Raw genomic sequence first — 17,283 nt, 5'->3', positions numbered from 1 at the left:
ATTAATTTGGGGTTATCTAATGACAGAACAATTTATGACACCTTAATCCACGCCAGACTTGGAATCATCTGAATAAAGTCATAGGGGCACCTAAACTTTACTTTTTATGTTATAAGATTACAACGGCAGAGTTCAGTTGGAAAAAAGTCACAGAATCTAAGACTTGTAAGAGAAAATGCACCGCCCTGAACAATTAGTGATGACCATGTATTATAAACTTCCTGACCACGTGTTACCTGCACTTACTTGGAAGTATATCTTCTCAAGTGTTTCAAATGTTTACTAACTTCACACACACACATCGGCAGCAACCGATTCGACCACAGAGCTTTTCCAGCCTTCCGGCATTTCAAGTTAGATGCTTCAAGGCATTTCACTTTCTGTGTGTGTTTCTAACAACGGTCCTGTCTGTCTTTCAATAACCGACCTCCCTGAACAGAACCTCCTGCTTCCGAATTAGAATCAATTTTTCTCTACAGGGAACAGTATTCTAACAAACTTGAAATAATTAACTGCTCTGATCCACAAAAGGGAGACTTTACCAGCCAGATGCTTCTGGACTGTATAGATAGCTTTTTCTTTTAATATAGAGCCATAACATTAGTAAAGTTAAAGAATTTAAAAATGTTATAAAACTTGTAACAATTTTTAACAGAAAAATAACAGCACCCTTAAAAACCAGTATCTAATTCCATTACAAAGCACATGCACTAGAAGAGAAAATTTAATTTTTCTTGTAAAAGTTACATGACATTTTATACTGAATTGGTTGACCAATTACCCATGTTTACAATATATCTTGCTTTTTAAATAAAATTATTAGTGACGCACGACTTACCAAGTATTCTTCTGTGCCATACAGAGAAACAAACTGCTCATCATCTTCTAATTCTCTAGCTGCACCGAAATCTGTGAGTTTGTACACAGACTGGCCGTCTTCCCCTATCACACGCATGATATTTCCTGGCTTGATGTCACGGTGCACTATGCCATTCTCTCGGAGATGATTCATTCCACCCACTTCAACAATAAATATAAAACGAAGGAAATTAAAATGTAGGTATCTGTGTGTCTGTCTGTGGGTGTCAAATTCATTCATATAATTCATTCATATTCACTCATTGTTAATTTTTCATAAGTTGGTCCAAAGTCATTTTAATCAAAGGAGTAACAGACAGTATTTATATTTTATATCTCATGTTAGAGTAACAAGGAGTTTCAGAATGACAAGATCCATATGGTCTAAGGAAGAGTTCAATCTCTCTTAAATACTATCAGGAAAAAGAACAAAATGGTCTTAACCATATGACTTGCTGGATTATTTTTGGTCATACACATGTGGGCAATCTGCCTAAACTTAAGAATAAAGATTCCCAAGAAAGATATCAATCTTTCACCCCAGTTTTACATTTCTTTACCTTTGGAAAAAATTCCACAAAAAAGTAAACTAGACTCAATACATAAAATAGTAAGAAAGTAATAGAAAGAGGCAAAACATCACACTCGTTTCCATAAAAATACACTTCTCATATGCTTTAATGCTCTTCTCAAAGGGCCGTCCCCTCTCCCCTTTCTTTTAAGGGCAAAGGTGGCCACACTGCTGAGATGAAGTTGTTTTGGCTAACAGGCAGCATCACTGAGTGATGGCTGGAAACGTTTGTTTGACAGCTGATAGATGAATATCCAAATATAACATATGAAAAAAAGGTCAGGGGTATCAACATTCAATTATGAAAACTCAGGACTCCCAGCACACCGAGGAAGGCGCAATTACCCATAACTTCTATTCGATTAAACAGGCTGTAGCACACATTGCTTCTTTCATCTTGCCCTCACCTACATGGTCTCCACACGGCCTCCAGCGTCAAGTTGAAGGACTCCCACTAACCTTAAATCTTCTTTATCACCTGGCTTTTCCTATTCCTCAAATAATAATTCACTTCTATAAATCTATTGATTCAGATATTGTTCCCCTTGGTTGCCATATTCTTTTTTTAAAAATAACAGCTTTATTGAGATAAAGTTCACACATCACAAAATTCATCCTTTTCAAGTAGGACACAATTCAGTAGTTTTTAGTAGAGTCGAAGAGTCAGAGAGTGTACAACCATCACCTCTAATTTCAGAATATTTTCATTATGCCAAAAAGAAACCCACACCCATTAGCAGTCACTCAACTCTGTCCTCCCCTCAAACCCCTGGCAACCACGAATCCACTCTCTGTCGTCAGGAACGTGCCAATTCCGGACGTTTTCTGTAAATACTGCGGTCTTCTGTGTCTGGCTTCGTTCACCTGGCATCCTTTTAGAGGGGCATCCACCATATAGCATGGACCACTACTTTGTTTCTTTTTATGAATAAACAGTATTCCACTGTATGGATACACCACATTCTGTCTACTCATCAGCTGGCAGACACTTGGGCTGTTGCTACTTTTTGGCTATTATGAACACTGATGTACAAGTTTTTGTGTGGATGTTTTTAATTCTTTCAGGTAAATACACAGCAATGGAAATGCTAAGTCAGGGGCTGGCCCCGTGGCCGAGTGGTTAAGTTCGCGCGCTCCGCTGCAGGCGGCCCAGTGTTTCGTTGGTTCGAATCCGGGGCGCGGACATGGCACTGCTCGTCAGACCACGCTGAGGCAGCGTCCCACATGCCACAACTAGAAGGACCCACAACGAAGAATATGCAACTATGTACCAGGGGGCTTTGGGGAGAAAAAGGAAAAAAAATAAAATCTTAAAAAAAAACCAAAAGAAATGCTAAGTCATATGATAATTCTATATGCGACCTTTGAGGAACTGCCAGACTGTTCTTCAAAGCGGCTGTATGTTTTACAATCCCACCAGCAGCTTATGAGGGTTCAAGACTCTCCACATCCTCGCCAACACTTTTGTTTTGTCTTTTTGACTTTAGCCATCCTAGTGGTTACGAAGTGGTATCTCTCTGTAATTTTGATTTGCATTTCCCTAATGACTAACGATCCCGAACATCTTTTTATGTGCTGTTGGCCATTTGCATATCTTCCTTGAAGAAAGGTCTATCAAATCCTCTGCCCATTTTTAAATAGAATTGTCATTTTATTGTTGAGTTATTGAGATAAAAATTCTTTATGAGATATATGATCTGCAAATATTTTCTCTCATTCCATGGCCTGTCTTTTCACTTACTTGATGTTGTCCCTTGAAACACGAAAGTTTTTAATGTTGGTGAAGTCCAATTTATCTATTTTTTTTCTTTTTGTACTTGTGCTTTTAGTGTTATATCTAAGAAAGCACTGTGTAAAGGTCTTTGGTTCTGAATGTTAAGAAATTTACTTTTTAAAGTTCTTATATCATTAAATTATACATACACACATATATAAAATCATATAAACAAACAAACAAACATACCCACATCTCGCAAAACAATCAGAAATTCAGACTCTGGCAGTCCATAGGCATTAGACGGCTCCTCTAGGACAGTGTATAAACTCCCACATGGACAGAATTCCATAACAAGTACTTTATGCCTTGTTGTTGTCTGGAAAAAAAATAACTGATTAGGACTCAATATAAAAAATAAATGTTTATTATATGCCAGGACTTAACTGATTTCATTTAAAGGTAGAATTACCACAATGATGAAGGCACTTTGAATTGCTTTACGTGGAATTCTTTAAATATTTGTTGACTATACACATATAAGAATCAATATCTTGTAAATTCCTATTTAAATTGGATTTGTTTTTGAAGACAATCAAACCACAGAGAAAGCTGGCTAAATCTGAACTAGAAAATCCTTGCTACAATGTTATAACAGTTCTTTAAAAATTACCTTTAATTTCCAATACATAATAGTACATTTAGGACACTAGGTCTTCTAACAAATCTCTTAAAACAAGAGATTCTTCTCATGAAAGGTACTTTTACTCCAAGGAACAGAGTTCTAGCTTTAAAAACAAACAGGTGGCAGGAGAGCTCAGTGGTCCCTCCTGCAGCAAAGTTCTAGTCCACTCGTTTGCATCTGAGCTGCTGATTTATTTTAAACCTTGAATTTAATGTTCCACTGATTATAAAATACATTATTAACAACAGCTTTATAGGGAAACAGAAATATTGCCAACTATCACATTGATTATAAGATACATGCCGTGTTCAGAAATTTGAAAATGTGAATATGAGTCTTAAAATCCAGTATTCATCTCCAACTTTTTTTTTTTTTTAAAGATTTCATTTTTCCCTCTTCTCCCAAAATCCCCCTGGTACATAGTTGTATATTTTAGTTGTGGGTCCTTCTAGTTGTGGCATGTGGGACGCCACCTCACCATCGCCTGATGAGCGGTGCCATGTCCACGCCCAGGATCCGAACCGGTGAAACCCTGGGCTGCCGAAGCGGAGTGCACGAACTTAACCACTCGGCCACGGGGCTGGCCCCTGCATAATATTTTCAATCCTGATTTTTTCACATAACATTATACATAAGCATGTTCCCAGGTGATTATAACTGTGGTAAATATTTCTTTTTTATTGCTGCTTAACTACTGTGTAGAGAAGAATTAATTTTACCCAAAGAGAGGTCTGGCCTTTGCTTTTGACTCCTGGGCGGTGACTCCCAGGCCTCTGGAATGTCCTGTTTGCTAGAAGTTTGTCTAGGGGTGTTGGCCTTGTGATTTACAATGGGTTTTTTTTTTAATAGCTTATTTTTTTTTCTGCTTTTTCTCCCCAAATCACCCCAGTACATAGTGGTATATTTTAGTTGTGGGTCTTTCTAGTTGTGGCATGTGGGACGCCGTCTCAACGTGGCCTGACAAGTGGTGCCATGTCCACACCCAGGATCCGAACCAGTGAAACCCTGGGCCCCTCAAGTGGAGCACACAAACTTAACCACTCGGCCACGGGGCCAGCTACAATGGGGTTTTAAGACATGCATATCTGTTCCAACTTTCGGAGGAAATGGGGGCTAAAGGTATGAGCCCGAACCTCTGGGAAGGGCTGGAGACTAATGGTCAGCCACGGAGGCAGCATGTGATCAAGCCCCAATAAAACTCTGGAGACCAAAGGCTCAGGCGAGCTTCCAAGGCTGGCAATGCTCTATGTGTACTGTCACACATCAAGGCCAGGAGGGTGACGTGTCCCTGAGGACAAGGAAGATTCATGTCTGGAACTCTTCCATATGCTGCCCTATGGATCTCTTCCTTTGGCTAGCTCTCATTTGCATCCTCTTGCTAGAACAAAACTGTAATTGTAAGTATAGAGCTTTCCTGAGTTCTGTGAGTCATTCAACATTCTAGCAAATTATCAAATCTGAAAGCAGGCACGGGAAGTCCTAAATTTGTAGGGAGCTGGTCTGAAGTGAAGGTAGCCCTGGGGACTCCTGAACTTGCAGCTAGTGTCTGAACGAGCACAGCCTGGTGGGGACTGTTTTCTCTGACGGTGCAGTTTGCCAAATCCCTCCGCAGCTGGCGTCAGAAGCGTTGAGCAGACTCAGCAGTCCAGAGAGCTGTGCGCCTAACCTCGAGTGCAGCTAATGCGGGGTAACTATCCATCACACCCTCCAACTTATTTAATCATTCTTTACCATAAACAGGGCAGCGATGAACACCTTTGTGCATAGAACTATAATCTACATTTCCGATTACTTCCGAAGAAGTAATCACTAAAAATGAAATCACTATTTAAGGAGTATAAACTGCTACATTGTTTTTCAAAAGGTGTGATTTTATTGATTACCCATTATAAAGGGATTAAAATAGATTTCTATTTCCATTAATTCTAGTTAATTTTCCTAATGACATTCTTCCTTTTGCTGTTTCCCCCTAAAGTCAGTTCTATCTTTTACAGTTGGACTTCACATATTAATCTCTGGATTCCTAGGATTTTCATTCTTTTACAACGCCTTTTTTGTATTGTTTGACTTCCTCCTTGTTCCTTTTATAATTATGTCAATTTAACTTCATTTATTTATTTTTTTTTAGTAATAATACTGGTAAGCATATTCTAAATTCTTTTATTTCCTATACTACTTTCTCTGATTCCATGATACTTTATTTCCATTGTATGTCTATTCAAAAACCTTACAGAACAGAATAGTTGGTTGTATGAGCCCTAATTTTCACATTAAAAAAAACTCACTGTTTATAAAACAATGTTTTATATCAGATTATTTCTCCTGAATTGTAATAACTATAATAAATGTATCAAAATTAACTAAAGCTTAACTACTTACCTCCTCTTCAATAGCAAATAATTTGACAATATTTTTGTGATTGAGTTTTTTTAACACTTCAAATTCTCTCATTTGAACATCCACTGGACGAAGGAAGCTTATGTTATTAAACACTTTGATAGCAAACAAGTCACCAGTTTTCTAAAAAAAGAATAGAGAGAAAGGTTTTATTTATTTACAATACCATGAAGAAGATAAAACGGTGCCATGAGAAGCAGCTATAGCAATCTAGCTTTCTTATAAAACTCGCTGAATATTCTTAAGCACAGGTAATTTGTACTAGCACCCCTGACTTTTTTTAAAAGCTAAAATCAATCAATCAACTGCTCAATATTTCTTTCAAATTGTATGCTTTGGAAGGCAGAAAAGGCTATTTTTTTTCATATTACAAATAAAGCTTCTATTACGATACATGTGGCAGACAGTCATTTCCACATCAGAAGATAAGAGCTCTAACAGCCCGGAATGTGAAAGATATTCTAAGAAATAGAAAGTGAAACTCACAAGGGCTTCTCCAGGGCCTAAGAGATTTAGATTAATCAAAACAGGAAAAGAGAGATTGAAAAGTATGTTCCACATGTGAAACTTTAAGTTAGAACCTCAAAGTACTGCAATTAAAACCTTCAGACCTCTTCCCCAGCTGCGATAAGGCGCGTGCAGAAGTGGGAGTGGAGAGGAGGCTGAAGCGGGCTGACCTTGCCGGGCTGCTCCGCGCACCTTGGGGACTTTCTGCAACTTCACCTGAAGAAGCAGCGCAGACTGTCACCTCACAGACCATGTCTAGAGGACCAAAGACGATGGCTTTTCTCTACCGATGTACTGTAGCACGCCCATTCTCCCTCTCATGGCATACTGAAGGAGATCACACACACAATCACAACGCACAGCCGGAGCTGGGAGGGAACCCCAGAGGCGCAAAAGACACGCTTAGGTCCAGGTCAATGGCACATCCTCGTGTTCTTCATCTGAAGCTCACTTTCAGGCTCTCTTCCAGACCCTCCCACCTCCTTCCACTCGCTCAGCCCAGATTCTGAGTTTCATCTTACTTTTCCCGTAATCCAAGGCTGACCTTCCCTGGAGTGAGTGGAAAGATCATTTCCTCTTTGAGCTTAGGGTTCCAGCACCTCCTGCGTAACAGCAGTTCATGGCTGTGTGTCTGTCGGGAGCTCTGCGGTGGTCTTCCTCAGAAGCCCTCTCCACAGCTCTCCACACAGACCCACCACTCACAGCCACCACCCTCCTCCTCTCGACCTCGGAATCTTGGGATCTTCTTCCTAAACCCACTGAACTCCTTCCTGGTCTCACTCTTCAAGATCACGGTTTGGAGACCCGCCATCTGTGCGATGTGACCACTCCTCCCTCCCGCCCCACCCCCCACAGCAAATACAGACACGTTCTTTCCAGAGGAAAAGAGCCTCTGACGTTTTCAGACAATACGAAAACAGAACAACAGTTTAACTACAGCTTAATTACACTGTTTTTCCATTTGTTCAGCCAGGGTGAGGACACTGCCAAATCTATACCACCCAATAGAGAGATTTTTCTTGAGGACACTTGTCTCAAACTTGGTCTAAAATTAGAAGAATCTTAACAGAGGAGCAAGTAGGGAACATGGTACACGGTTGCAATGTTCCCACCATGATCAAGGCCAGCATTTTCCAAACTTCTGCCGTCTACATTACACCTGCGAGATTACTGGGCTACGTGCGAGGAGATACTCTTTGCCCTTGTTTCAACTGCACAGTCACCTAGCATTCACTGGCCCTAAGTCAAAGCAGATACGAATAATATTTAGAGATCTACATGGGCATCTACACACACACACACAGACACACACAACACATGCACATCAACATTTCCTTCCTACAGCTCTCTTCCCTTTCTTCACCATGGTTATCACACACATTCATACCCATCTACCCACATCAGTAGCTAAATGCAACTTAATGGAAAAGAGATGGATTAAGTAGATACCGTCGTCCCCCCTTATCCATAGGGGATATGTTCCAAGATCCCTAGTGGATGCCTGAGACTGCGGATAGTACCAAACCCTGCATATACGTTTTTTTCATACACCCCTATGATAACGTTTAATTTATAAATTAGGCACAGTAAGAGATTAACAATAACTAATAATAAAATAGAACAATTATAACAATACACTGCAATAAGTTAGATGCATGTGGCCTCTCTCCTTCTCTCTCTCACTCATTTAATATTTCTAGACCACGGTTGACTGTAGGTAACTGAAAGTGCAGACAAGGGGAGACTACTAATACACTTTGAACAACAGATAGTAAACTTAGGGACCTGGTCATTCTAAGTGATAACATAAAAAGGTTTAGCCAATATCATGGTAAAAACCCTTAAACAGTTATTAAGGGCAAGCAGGACTTTTTGGGTATAGTCCTAAACCCTTGAAATTGATGTCACTGAGAACAAGCATGGTTTCTCGAAACACAGCCCTGGGAAGACTGTTAGGGACCGAATACTAACCTGGGTCTCAGCAATCTTTTAGGCCAATTCTTATGCCTCTCAAATCTCTATTCTCGGCTTTCAAACCCTACTGGATAAAGCACATTTTTGTTTCCTTGGAAGAACTTCAGGTTCTAGTAGGGCAGTCTACCCTGCCCTCATTCATTCATTTACTCTTTCATTCAACAAATGTTTACAGAGCACATGTTACATGTAAGCACTGACATGAAGGACACTGGGTGTCTAAGCAAGGAAAGAAGACCAGAATATGTGAATCATTTACTGCTGCCAGGCACTTCAAATATGCCTTACCCCTCTCTACGGCTACTGACTACCTGTCACTCCATCAGCTTCCCTCTTAGGTCCCTTCCAATGCCACCCTGCTGCTAAACCCAGACTGTCTGTGGGCAGGAAGGGCATATTACTTGTAGTAAGGTCCCCAGGTCCACCACAGCGCCCGACACAAACCAAGCAATGATTACAGCTAGTTACGGTAATCTGGGCCCCAGTAAAACAGAAGCCCAGTCAGATGCGTTTATTCTCACTGCTAAATCCTGTGTTGTCACCCGTTTTCTCTTCTTCTTGGCACAGGGCACAAAACAAAAACAATTTCTAGGACAGGAATATCCAAGGTTGATGACAATGAATTTAATCAAGGATCCAGAACTTGTGGACAATCCTAGAACCAGAGGGGAGGAACAAAAGCTAAAAGCTGTCCGATGACACTTCTGATTCCTCCTCTATGAGCCACAGAGGCTGTCAATGGTCATAATCTTTCCCCAGAGGAAATAGCCCTCCTCCCTCGACGCCCATCTCATTGTCACGGACGGCCCTGCCCGGCAAGCTCAAGGCTACAGGAAAACAGGAAGGAACTCCTCCTTACAGAACGTTTAGAGCTCCTGTTTCTGAAAATAAGAATTTAGGGGGCTCCAAACATCATTAGCTCAAAACAAATTCACAGTGCTGAAAAATAAGAGGATGACTATTTGCCTTATAAAATGATTTTTTATTCCACTATTTTTCCAGCTTCCTTCCCAGAACAGAAACTTTAATGGTCTTAATTTTTTTTTTAAAAGATTGGCACCTGAGCTAACATCTGTTGCCAATCATCTTTTATTTCTTCTTCTCCCCCAAACCCCCTAGCACACAGTTGTATACTGTACTTATGTTAATTTAGTTTATTTTAAATTATTTTAATTATCTTTAATTTCATCCTCCAATATAGAAACTAACACAAAATCTTTTTGGTCCGTGAAGTGCCTCTGGGATTAGCCCTTTTCTAGTCTCACTTCCACTAACAAACTCTGATTACCTCATATCAGCACAGTCTTTTAAACCTGCACCCCTTACTGATAACCTCATTGTACTCCAATCTAGCTTGTAGGACGCTGCTGTACTGGGGGCATGGAGCCTCAGGACAGCATACCAGAATCACCTGTGGGTTCCCCTCCAAACACACCTCCGCCTCCTCTACTCCTCGCTACCCCAAATCACTGCCACACTGAACTTCTGTGAGTGACATCACTCACCACGGGAGGGCCAGGAGGGGAAAGAATCAGAAGCCACAACACTAATCGTTCCCACTTCCTGTTTCAACCAACCTCTTGTTTTTCTCCACTCCCCAACACATAACCTCTGGCGCCACTGGGTAGCTATCAGTGCCCCTGACACAAGCCATACCTTAAACAACCACAAAAACAGGTATTCCCGTTAGACAAAATCATCAAAACCACCAGGCCTCGCATTTTAGTACAAGTGTGCCTCTCTGAAAGGTACATACACAGCGATAACAAGCCTTCACAGTTTCTCTGCACCAACCTTATGTCTTCCTCGAAAGACATTTGCAGTAGCTCCTTGGCCTAAAATATCCGACAAGAGCCAGAGGTGATTAGAAGTGCTCTGCATCTCGGCTTGGGCAGGCGGTCCTCTTGTTACACTAAGAGAAAAGACAAAACGTGCCTGTTTATTCGAAGAGAATAACACATTTAAGAAACAAATGCTAGCTATTTTTAGTCTCCAGTAAGATCACCCATTATTTATTACCAAATCGAAGTATACCAACAGTTCAATGTAAAAATCTAAGTTTCCAGCAATATCTAAGGCTAACACGCTGTGTGGGCTCTGACAAACATTAACCAATGCCATCTTATATACTCATCTTAATTCACTCATCGCAGGCCTGAAAAAATATCTATTTCCCTTCTAATTTTGTCTTTGGCAAAGAGAGTGATACCGGCTACTTACCTCCTTCAACTGTTTGGAAAGACTAAGCAACATTTTCAAGTGTTCTAAAATAAAGTAATAATGTAAAATATAACAGAAATATACACAAAATTACTCTGTTGCCTTCAGGGGCAGGGCAACACTAACAAGAACAACTGTTGCCACAGAATCACACTTTCCGAACTTAAAATTTCGTCTGCACGGAGCCTGACAATCATAACGGAAAGGTGCAAAATCGTTATTCCTGGAAGGTCACTAACCTTTCCGAAATTAACTTAAGGATCGTTTCTCCAACCTCCAAGTATATAAATATACATACCAAGTATATATCACCAAGTCTTAAAAAAATGAGCAAGGGAAGCTTATGCATGAGTGGGGCAGGAGACACAGGGAAAAATCTCTATACCCTCTGCTCAATTTTGCTGCGAACCTAAAACTGCTCTAAATATAAAGTCTATATATACCAAAAAAAGCATCACCGCTACCCTGGTCCTTTAATACTGAAAAGCTATACAACTATAAGGATATTAGAAATATTTGAGCTCCATGTTGGAATAAAAATGAGGTACGTATACTAAATAGCATAAACATTTGTCCCACCGTGCCACCTTTAACCTACTGTAACGTCAGAGTAAAAGAGACCTTAATATTCCTTCACAGTAAGTTAGAACGGACTAGGTATTCAGTGATGAACTAGCGACTGTCAGTATTCCAAGTAGGGTTAGGAACACAAAGAACAGCCAGGGGTCTAAATTTCACCAATCTTTGATATACTAAGACATACTTATAGAATTTTACTACTCATCTAATTCACATAAGGAATTTTACATACAGCAACTTACTGGAAATAACCAATAAAAATAAGATTTCTTTTTCAAAATCTGGAACATATATTTACACTTGTCAGCTACTGAAGTGACCACAAACATCTCAAATATCTTTTCAATAATATTTTCAAATATTTTTCAATAATGAAAAACCTTCTCCAAATGTAACTTTGCTGTTTGAGATAACTGTAAACGGCAAATAGTATCATTTGGTACCCATCGGTACCTAGTGGATGATATAAACATTCATCTAAGATATGTGCTCTCTATATGTAGATACAAAACTACGGTTTCACAATGATCAGGAGAAACATTTTTTGAAACTATCTTCCAATAACCCCACAACAACAGCGTGTCAAAACATGACTCAGCACGCGCACAAGGTGCCTGCGATATACATCCTCTCGAAATTCTGACACGGTATAGGAGGCGCTCAACAAGTAGGCTCCTGCTGACCCTGCCTTACGTCTACTTCCTTATATCGTCCAAAACGAAAGTCACTATACGTTCACAGAAGAAAAAAAGGTCTGGTGACATGGCACACGAACAAAGTTCCAAGATTTCCAAACTCTACCACTATGTGAATCATTTGTTACACAGATGTTATATTTTATATTCAGTGTTCTAAGCGAAGGAACTCGGTCTTTGGTTATGCATTGGACAATTACTGCATAGAACTTGTTTCGAGGCCACCTACTGAAAACACCTGGGAAATGGAAAATAAACCTGTAAGCCATTCCCCCCCGCCTGAAAAACGTTTGGGAATTTGCATCATCTATGTGAATATTAAAGACGTCTTCAGCTTACAGCTTCCGGTGAGCCAAGCCCCGCCGCTATCACCACTAACCCTAAGGAAACGTCCCTTTTCACTCATCCGGAAAACCAATCGATCGATTTAAGAGCTGCGATCGTGCCGCCGCGCGGCCCCGGGTGGTCAACACGCCCGTCCCCAGCCCGGCGAGGGCACATCCTTTCTGCCCGCAGCGCCCCGGGAGTCGGGAGGGCCCGGGCGGAGGGCGGCGGCCGGGGGTCCGCCGAGGGGCCAGGACGCCCCACACCGCCCGCTCGGGACGCGCGGGCTCCGGGGAGCGCCCGCCCCCCAGGGTCCCGTGCGTTCGGCCCTGGCGCGCCCCGCCCCCGCTCCGCTCTGACTCAGCACCGTTTCCCGCGGGGGCGGGCGCGGCCCCGGCCCGGCCCGGCTCAGCCCGCGCGCCCGCCCCCGGCCCCTCCGCCCGCGCCGACTCACCGCGCGGGGTCCCGGCGCTCCGCAGCACCCCAGCGGGCACCGGCCTCCTGGCGCCTCGGGACACTTCCGGCTTCCCGAGCCCCCGGCGGGGCCACGTGACCACGGCGGCGCGCGGGTGCGGTGCGCGTGCGCACGCCCGGCCCAGCCCCCGCCCCGGCCAGGCCAGCGCTGCGGCGGCGGACGCCGAGCCTGCGGGCGAGGGCGCGGAGGGGGCGTGTCCGGGGGCCCGCCCGGCCACACCCTCGGCCTGACCCTGACTCTGCGGGCGGAGCCGGGCGGAGCCACGGACGCGGGTGCCGATTCCCACGGCCGCAGATCCCGCCGCGTCGCCGCTAGCGAAGGCGGGGCTGAGCGGGGGCTGCGAGGAAGGCCACCCAGGACGCGTGGTGACGAACGGTCCAGGGACCGCAGGTGCGCAGGACGCTGGACGCGCGAGGGCCGACCCTGGGGAATGACCTGGCCCGGGGGACTGATAGATCTGAAGACCACGTGGGCTGCCGGGGAGCCAGATGACGCCTCCGAATAATTCCGACGGGAAGTCCTCGGTGGGGGCGCGCGCGCTCGGTTCGCTCCCGCAGGCGGGGTTGCGGGAAATGGCAGTCCCGGGGAACTTGAGGACGGACATCGGCGCCCGCAGGGGCCGCGCCGCTCAGAGCGCTGGGCTGCGCCTGGAGCGGTCCTGCTGCCCGTCGGCGGCGCTGCCGCCCTTCTGGACGGGAGGACGGCGACTCCTGCCGGTCGACCGAGGCCCCGTGTCGGGGCAGGAAGAGGACGGGCGTTCTTCCCCGGAGAGAACGGCGACCAGCGATGCAGCGGGGCCCGCGGCGGAGCGGCGAGCAGAGCCTTTCCAACGGGACAGGCCTGGGGGGCAGTCCCAGCTCTCCCCGCCAAGTCCTGACTCCAAGCAAGGTTTTTTGTTTTTTGTCCCTCTCTAAGCCTTTTGTATCATATGCGCAATAGAGAGAAGAGCCGCTGGAATGCGTAGTTACAAAGGAAGTTACTTTGTTAGACATTGAAACAATGCTTAAGTGATGGAAGCGCTTCTAACAACAAATCTGTTCACTGCGTCTATTTCCAACCAATTTCAGTTCTCCCGTGTCTAATGCGAAGACAAGTTCCTGAGGACAGTAAAACCCGCAGCTCAGTTGCACGGGAGAAAATGTGCCAGAGGCCTTGATTCACACGTTTACCACCTAACGAGAGATGCACGCTGAAATACCACAGTACTTGTTCAACGGTCAGGCCATTTGTGAACCAATTAATGTTAGCATTTAAGATTTAAATAAACTGTTAGGCCCAGAACTAGGCCAGGCCTCACCAAACCCTTGTGGTTCCACAGTCAAGTCACACAAATCCCTAAGTTTTCTGCCTCAGTGATCTTACCTGTTAACAGGTGAGATTCACCCTTCAGACAATTATTTGGGTGCTTGCTCTTGGAGACGAAGTACAATACAAATAAGGTGATTCATGATGGAACAGTTTCCTAATTGCTGTGGTCCTCCCTAAGTAAAGTGCTCTGGCAACCTCAGGGAATGAGATGGCAACTATTATATGTGACTATGTAACAGGAAGTTCAATTTTTATCACAGACTCATAATTTCCATTTCCTGATTTCTCTTACCTCTGAACACATGTGAATCTTCTCAAGGGCTTTAAAAAGCCAGGGGAAAAAGTGTCACCTTTACATATATGGAATTAATAGTACAGCAACCATAGCTGACATCAAGCTTCACGTACAGGTCCTGTAATAAGCTCTTTTCATGTTTAACTTAGTGAACTCTCAGTTATGAAGTAGCTACCATTATTTCCCACATTTTACAGATGGGAAAACTGGGGCAGGGAGGAGTTATTTAACTTGCTTAAGGTTCTAAAGCCAGTTACTGGCAGAACTGTTATTTAAACCTACTTAATCTGGATCCAAAGCCTGTCTAAGCCCTTCACCACTATGCTGTGCAATTCATCAGTAACTCGGAACAATTAGTGCATGGCAATAGAAGCAATTTAGCTCTTCCACAGTACAGGGGAACTTAGAGGAACTCAGCTTTCACTTACCTGTTTTTAAAAACGTTCCTATTAAAGTATAATATACATTCCACTGACCTATTTTTACAATTACCTGTCAACTTAGTTTAGTATGTACCTTTATTCTGTGATGTAAGGAAAAATGTTTAAAATCTCTTCTAGAATTAACCCCAGGAAAAGATTTATGTGCACAATTTAGAATACAATTCAGGGAGTTTATAGACCGCTAAAGCCCACCTGTGAAGCCCCTAGGGACCACAGGGGCCAAAGGTTAAACAATACCCACCCTCCCCTATAGTCTTCCTTGGGCTTTTAGAATTTAAACTTAAATGACTGCGGTAATTCTGCTGCTCAGTTTTGTCCTTCCTTTTTAAATTTCCCAATACTATTACTGATACGATTATTTTTCCTCTTGCTTTCTTACATAGTCATGAATAAAAATGGGGGAAGTCAGGGGAAGGTACTTCTTACAAGCATCATAAACATATAGATACCTTGTGCCCTAACTAAATCTTCGAAGAGTTAGGAAAAGAATTCAGTTTTTACTATTCTATTGACAGATTCGCACAGGCTTCTTCTAGTACATTTGAAAAGATTCTATTTAACAGAACTAAGGTGCATATCACCTTTTAGGAGCATAATCAAATACATCATCCATATGCTTGTATGCGCAATCCTTTAAATGGGAAATCAGGAAGAGAGAAGATGAGAGAATAAGGCTAAGGTATTTATAATAATTCCAAAACAGACTTTGTAGATTTCACTACGTAAAATTTATTTATTTTTTATAAAAAATGTTTAACACCGGCACCTACTCTTAAATCAGTTAATTTATGAAACCAGTCTCTTTCGTAGAATACACACTGGCGTTGTAACAGTTTAAAGTAATGTAATGGCTATCTACAAAAAATTAGTTTTGATTTGCTGTATTCCCTCCATACTTTATGAGTATGTACACATAAAAGAAAATTAAAATTTCCAAACATTTTATATTCAGCAATTTAAAAAAAGGTACACTGTTTTCTTGCTATGGTCTTTATAAAGGACTTAAAGTTTCAAGTAAAGGGGTAAAGGTACTAGGATAACTCTGCCGTATCTTTTAACAGCATTTTTAACATAGAACAATTTGAACTGCATATAAGCAACTTCTCTTGTTGTCACATACCTGTATTTAGGGAAAATTACATCCATTGTACAGCAAAATCCCAATACATATACTGCAATAAGCTCAAAGCAATGTTAAAAAGACCAGTGTGAATGGCACACAAAAATTGCTTCCGTATAAATGATTAACTGGAAGTCCTGATCATGAAGTAGGCACCGGAGATCCAGTCCTCAGGGCTTTGCTCTCTGGAAGAAGACCTGTAAATGAAGTGTGAGCACCATTAGCACTGACGTCAGAAGATCCCACCTTTCACCTAAGAACGGCGCCGAGTTACTGAGTGCCAGTCACTCTTTGGAAAATAAAACAGGTATCCAAAACATACTTCATAAACTCATACAAAATACCAATTAAGAACTTTCTCTTCTGGACAATTTGATTACTCAGTTGGGAAACTAGTGAAAATATGGTATTACCTCCAATACTATGGGATTCGAGTGGTCAGAGGAAGACATGCTCTTGACACCTTTTTGCTGACCGGCACTACTGTCAAAGTTAATGCTGGGAAATTAAATTTAGAGGAGGAAACAAACGAGTCAAAGCTAAACATAGCAGTTGTTCTCCCTTAAGGAATTTACTATTTATTTGATTATAAAAAAATACTTCCAATGCAACATTTGAGACTATGAACGAGTAGGCCGGTGGCTGTGCCGGGCACCAGCCCAATTCCACACTTGGGTACGTGTGAAGTGAGCACTAGGAAGAGTACGCGGTGGCAGCACGCACAAGGACAAGGCTGTATTCATCATCATAGCCCTAGCTCCCAGAGGCTGGACACTTTGTTAATCTGTGACTAAGTGGAGAGAAAAGAACGATCACATATGAGCAAAGGAAAGCCTTACAAGGAGGCTGTCCATGCTCGAGGTAAGCGTAGAAAAATGGGTAGAATTGATAAAGGAGGAGAGTTGCTAATAAGGCAAAATTTTTGAAGAACACCCAAAATAGCAATGACGATTCCTGCAAGAGAAACCAGGAAGGCAGTCTGAGATGAGGATATGACAAAAAACCCTGAAGGCCAAACTAAGAAACACAAACTCGTTTTGAGTCAACAGTAGGTTTATGAAGATTATGAGGAAGGGGAATGAATTTCAGAGAAGTGGATGTTTTCCAACACATCAGCT

General features: G+C 42.6%; 2 protein-coding genes across 5 annotated transcripts in view; both read right to left on the bottom strand.

Moving 5' to 3' along the window:
- TBK1 (TANK binding kinase 1) overlaps window positions 1–13,201 on the bottom strand; it is a 41,738-nt gene extending 28,537 nt beyond the window's left edge. Inside the window, exons 1-5 of one of the 3 annotated variants that reach the window (XM_070621945.1) lie at window positions 12,979–13,201; window positions 10,501–10,618; window positions 6,208–6,348; window positions 3,393–3,522; window positions 839–1,020 (exon numbers count right to left, since the gene is read on the bottom strand). In XM_070621945.1, coding sequence (XP_070478046.1) covers window positions 839–1,020; window positions 3,393–3,522; window positions 6,208–6,348; window positions 10,501–10,587 — 540 coding nt within the window. In that variant the 5' untranslated portion in view covers window positions 10,588–10,618; window positions 12,979–13,201. Of the gene's footprint in view, window positions 1–838; window positions 1,021–3,392; window positions 3,523–6,207; window positions 6,349–10,500; window positions 10,619–12,539; window positions 12,842–12,978 lie in introns of those variants that run through there. The other 2 variants (XM_070621944.1, XM_070621943.1) reach the window with 2 other exon arrangements.
- A 2,549-nt stretch (window positions 13,202–15,750) lies between these two features.
- The window catches only part of XPOT (exportin for tRNA), a 36,622-nt gene continuing 35,089 nt past the window's right edge, over window positions 15,751–17,283 (bottom strand). For both annotated transcript variants that reach the window (XM_070621941.1, XM_070621942.1), the window contains one exon: window positions 15,751–16,362. In XM_070621941.1, coding sequence (XP_070478042.1) covers window positions 16,336–16,362 — 27 coding nt within the window. In that variant the 3' untranslated portion in view covers window positions 15,751–16,335. The remainder of the gene's footprint in view (window positions 16,363–17,283) is intronic.

Source organism: Equus przewalskii, chromosome 5 (assembly GCF_037783145.1).
Source record: "Equus przewalskii isolate Varuska chromosome 5, EquPr2, whole genome shotgun sequence".
NCBI lineage: Eukaryota > Metazoa > Chordata > Mammalia > Perissodactyla > Equidae > Equus > Equus przewalskii.
This window is presented reverse-complemented; position numbering and strand designations above follow the sequence as displayed.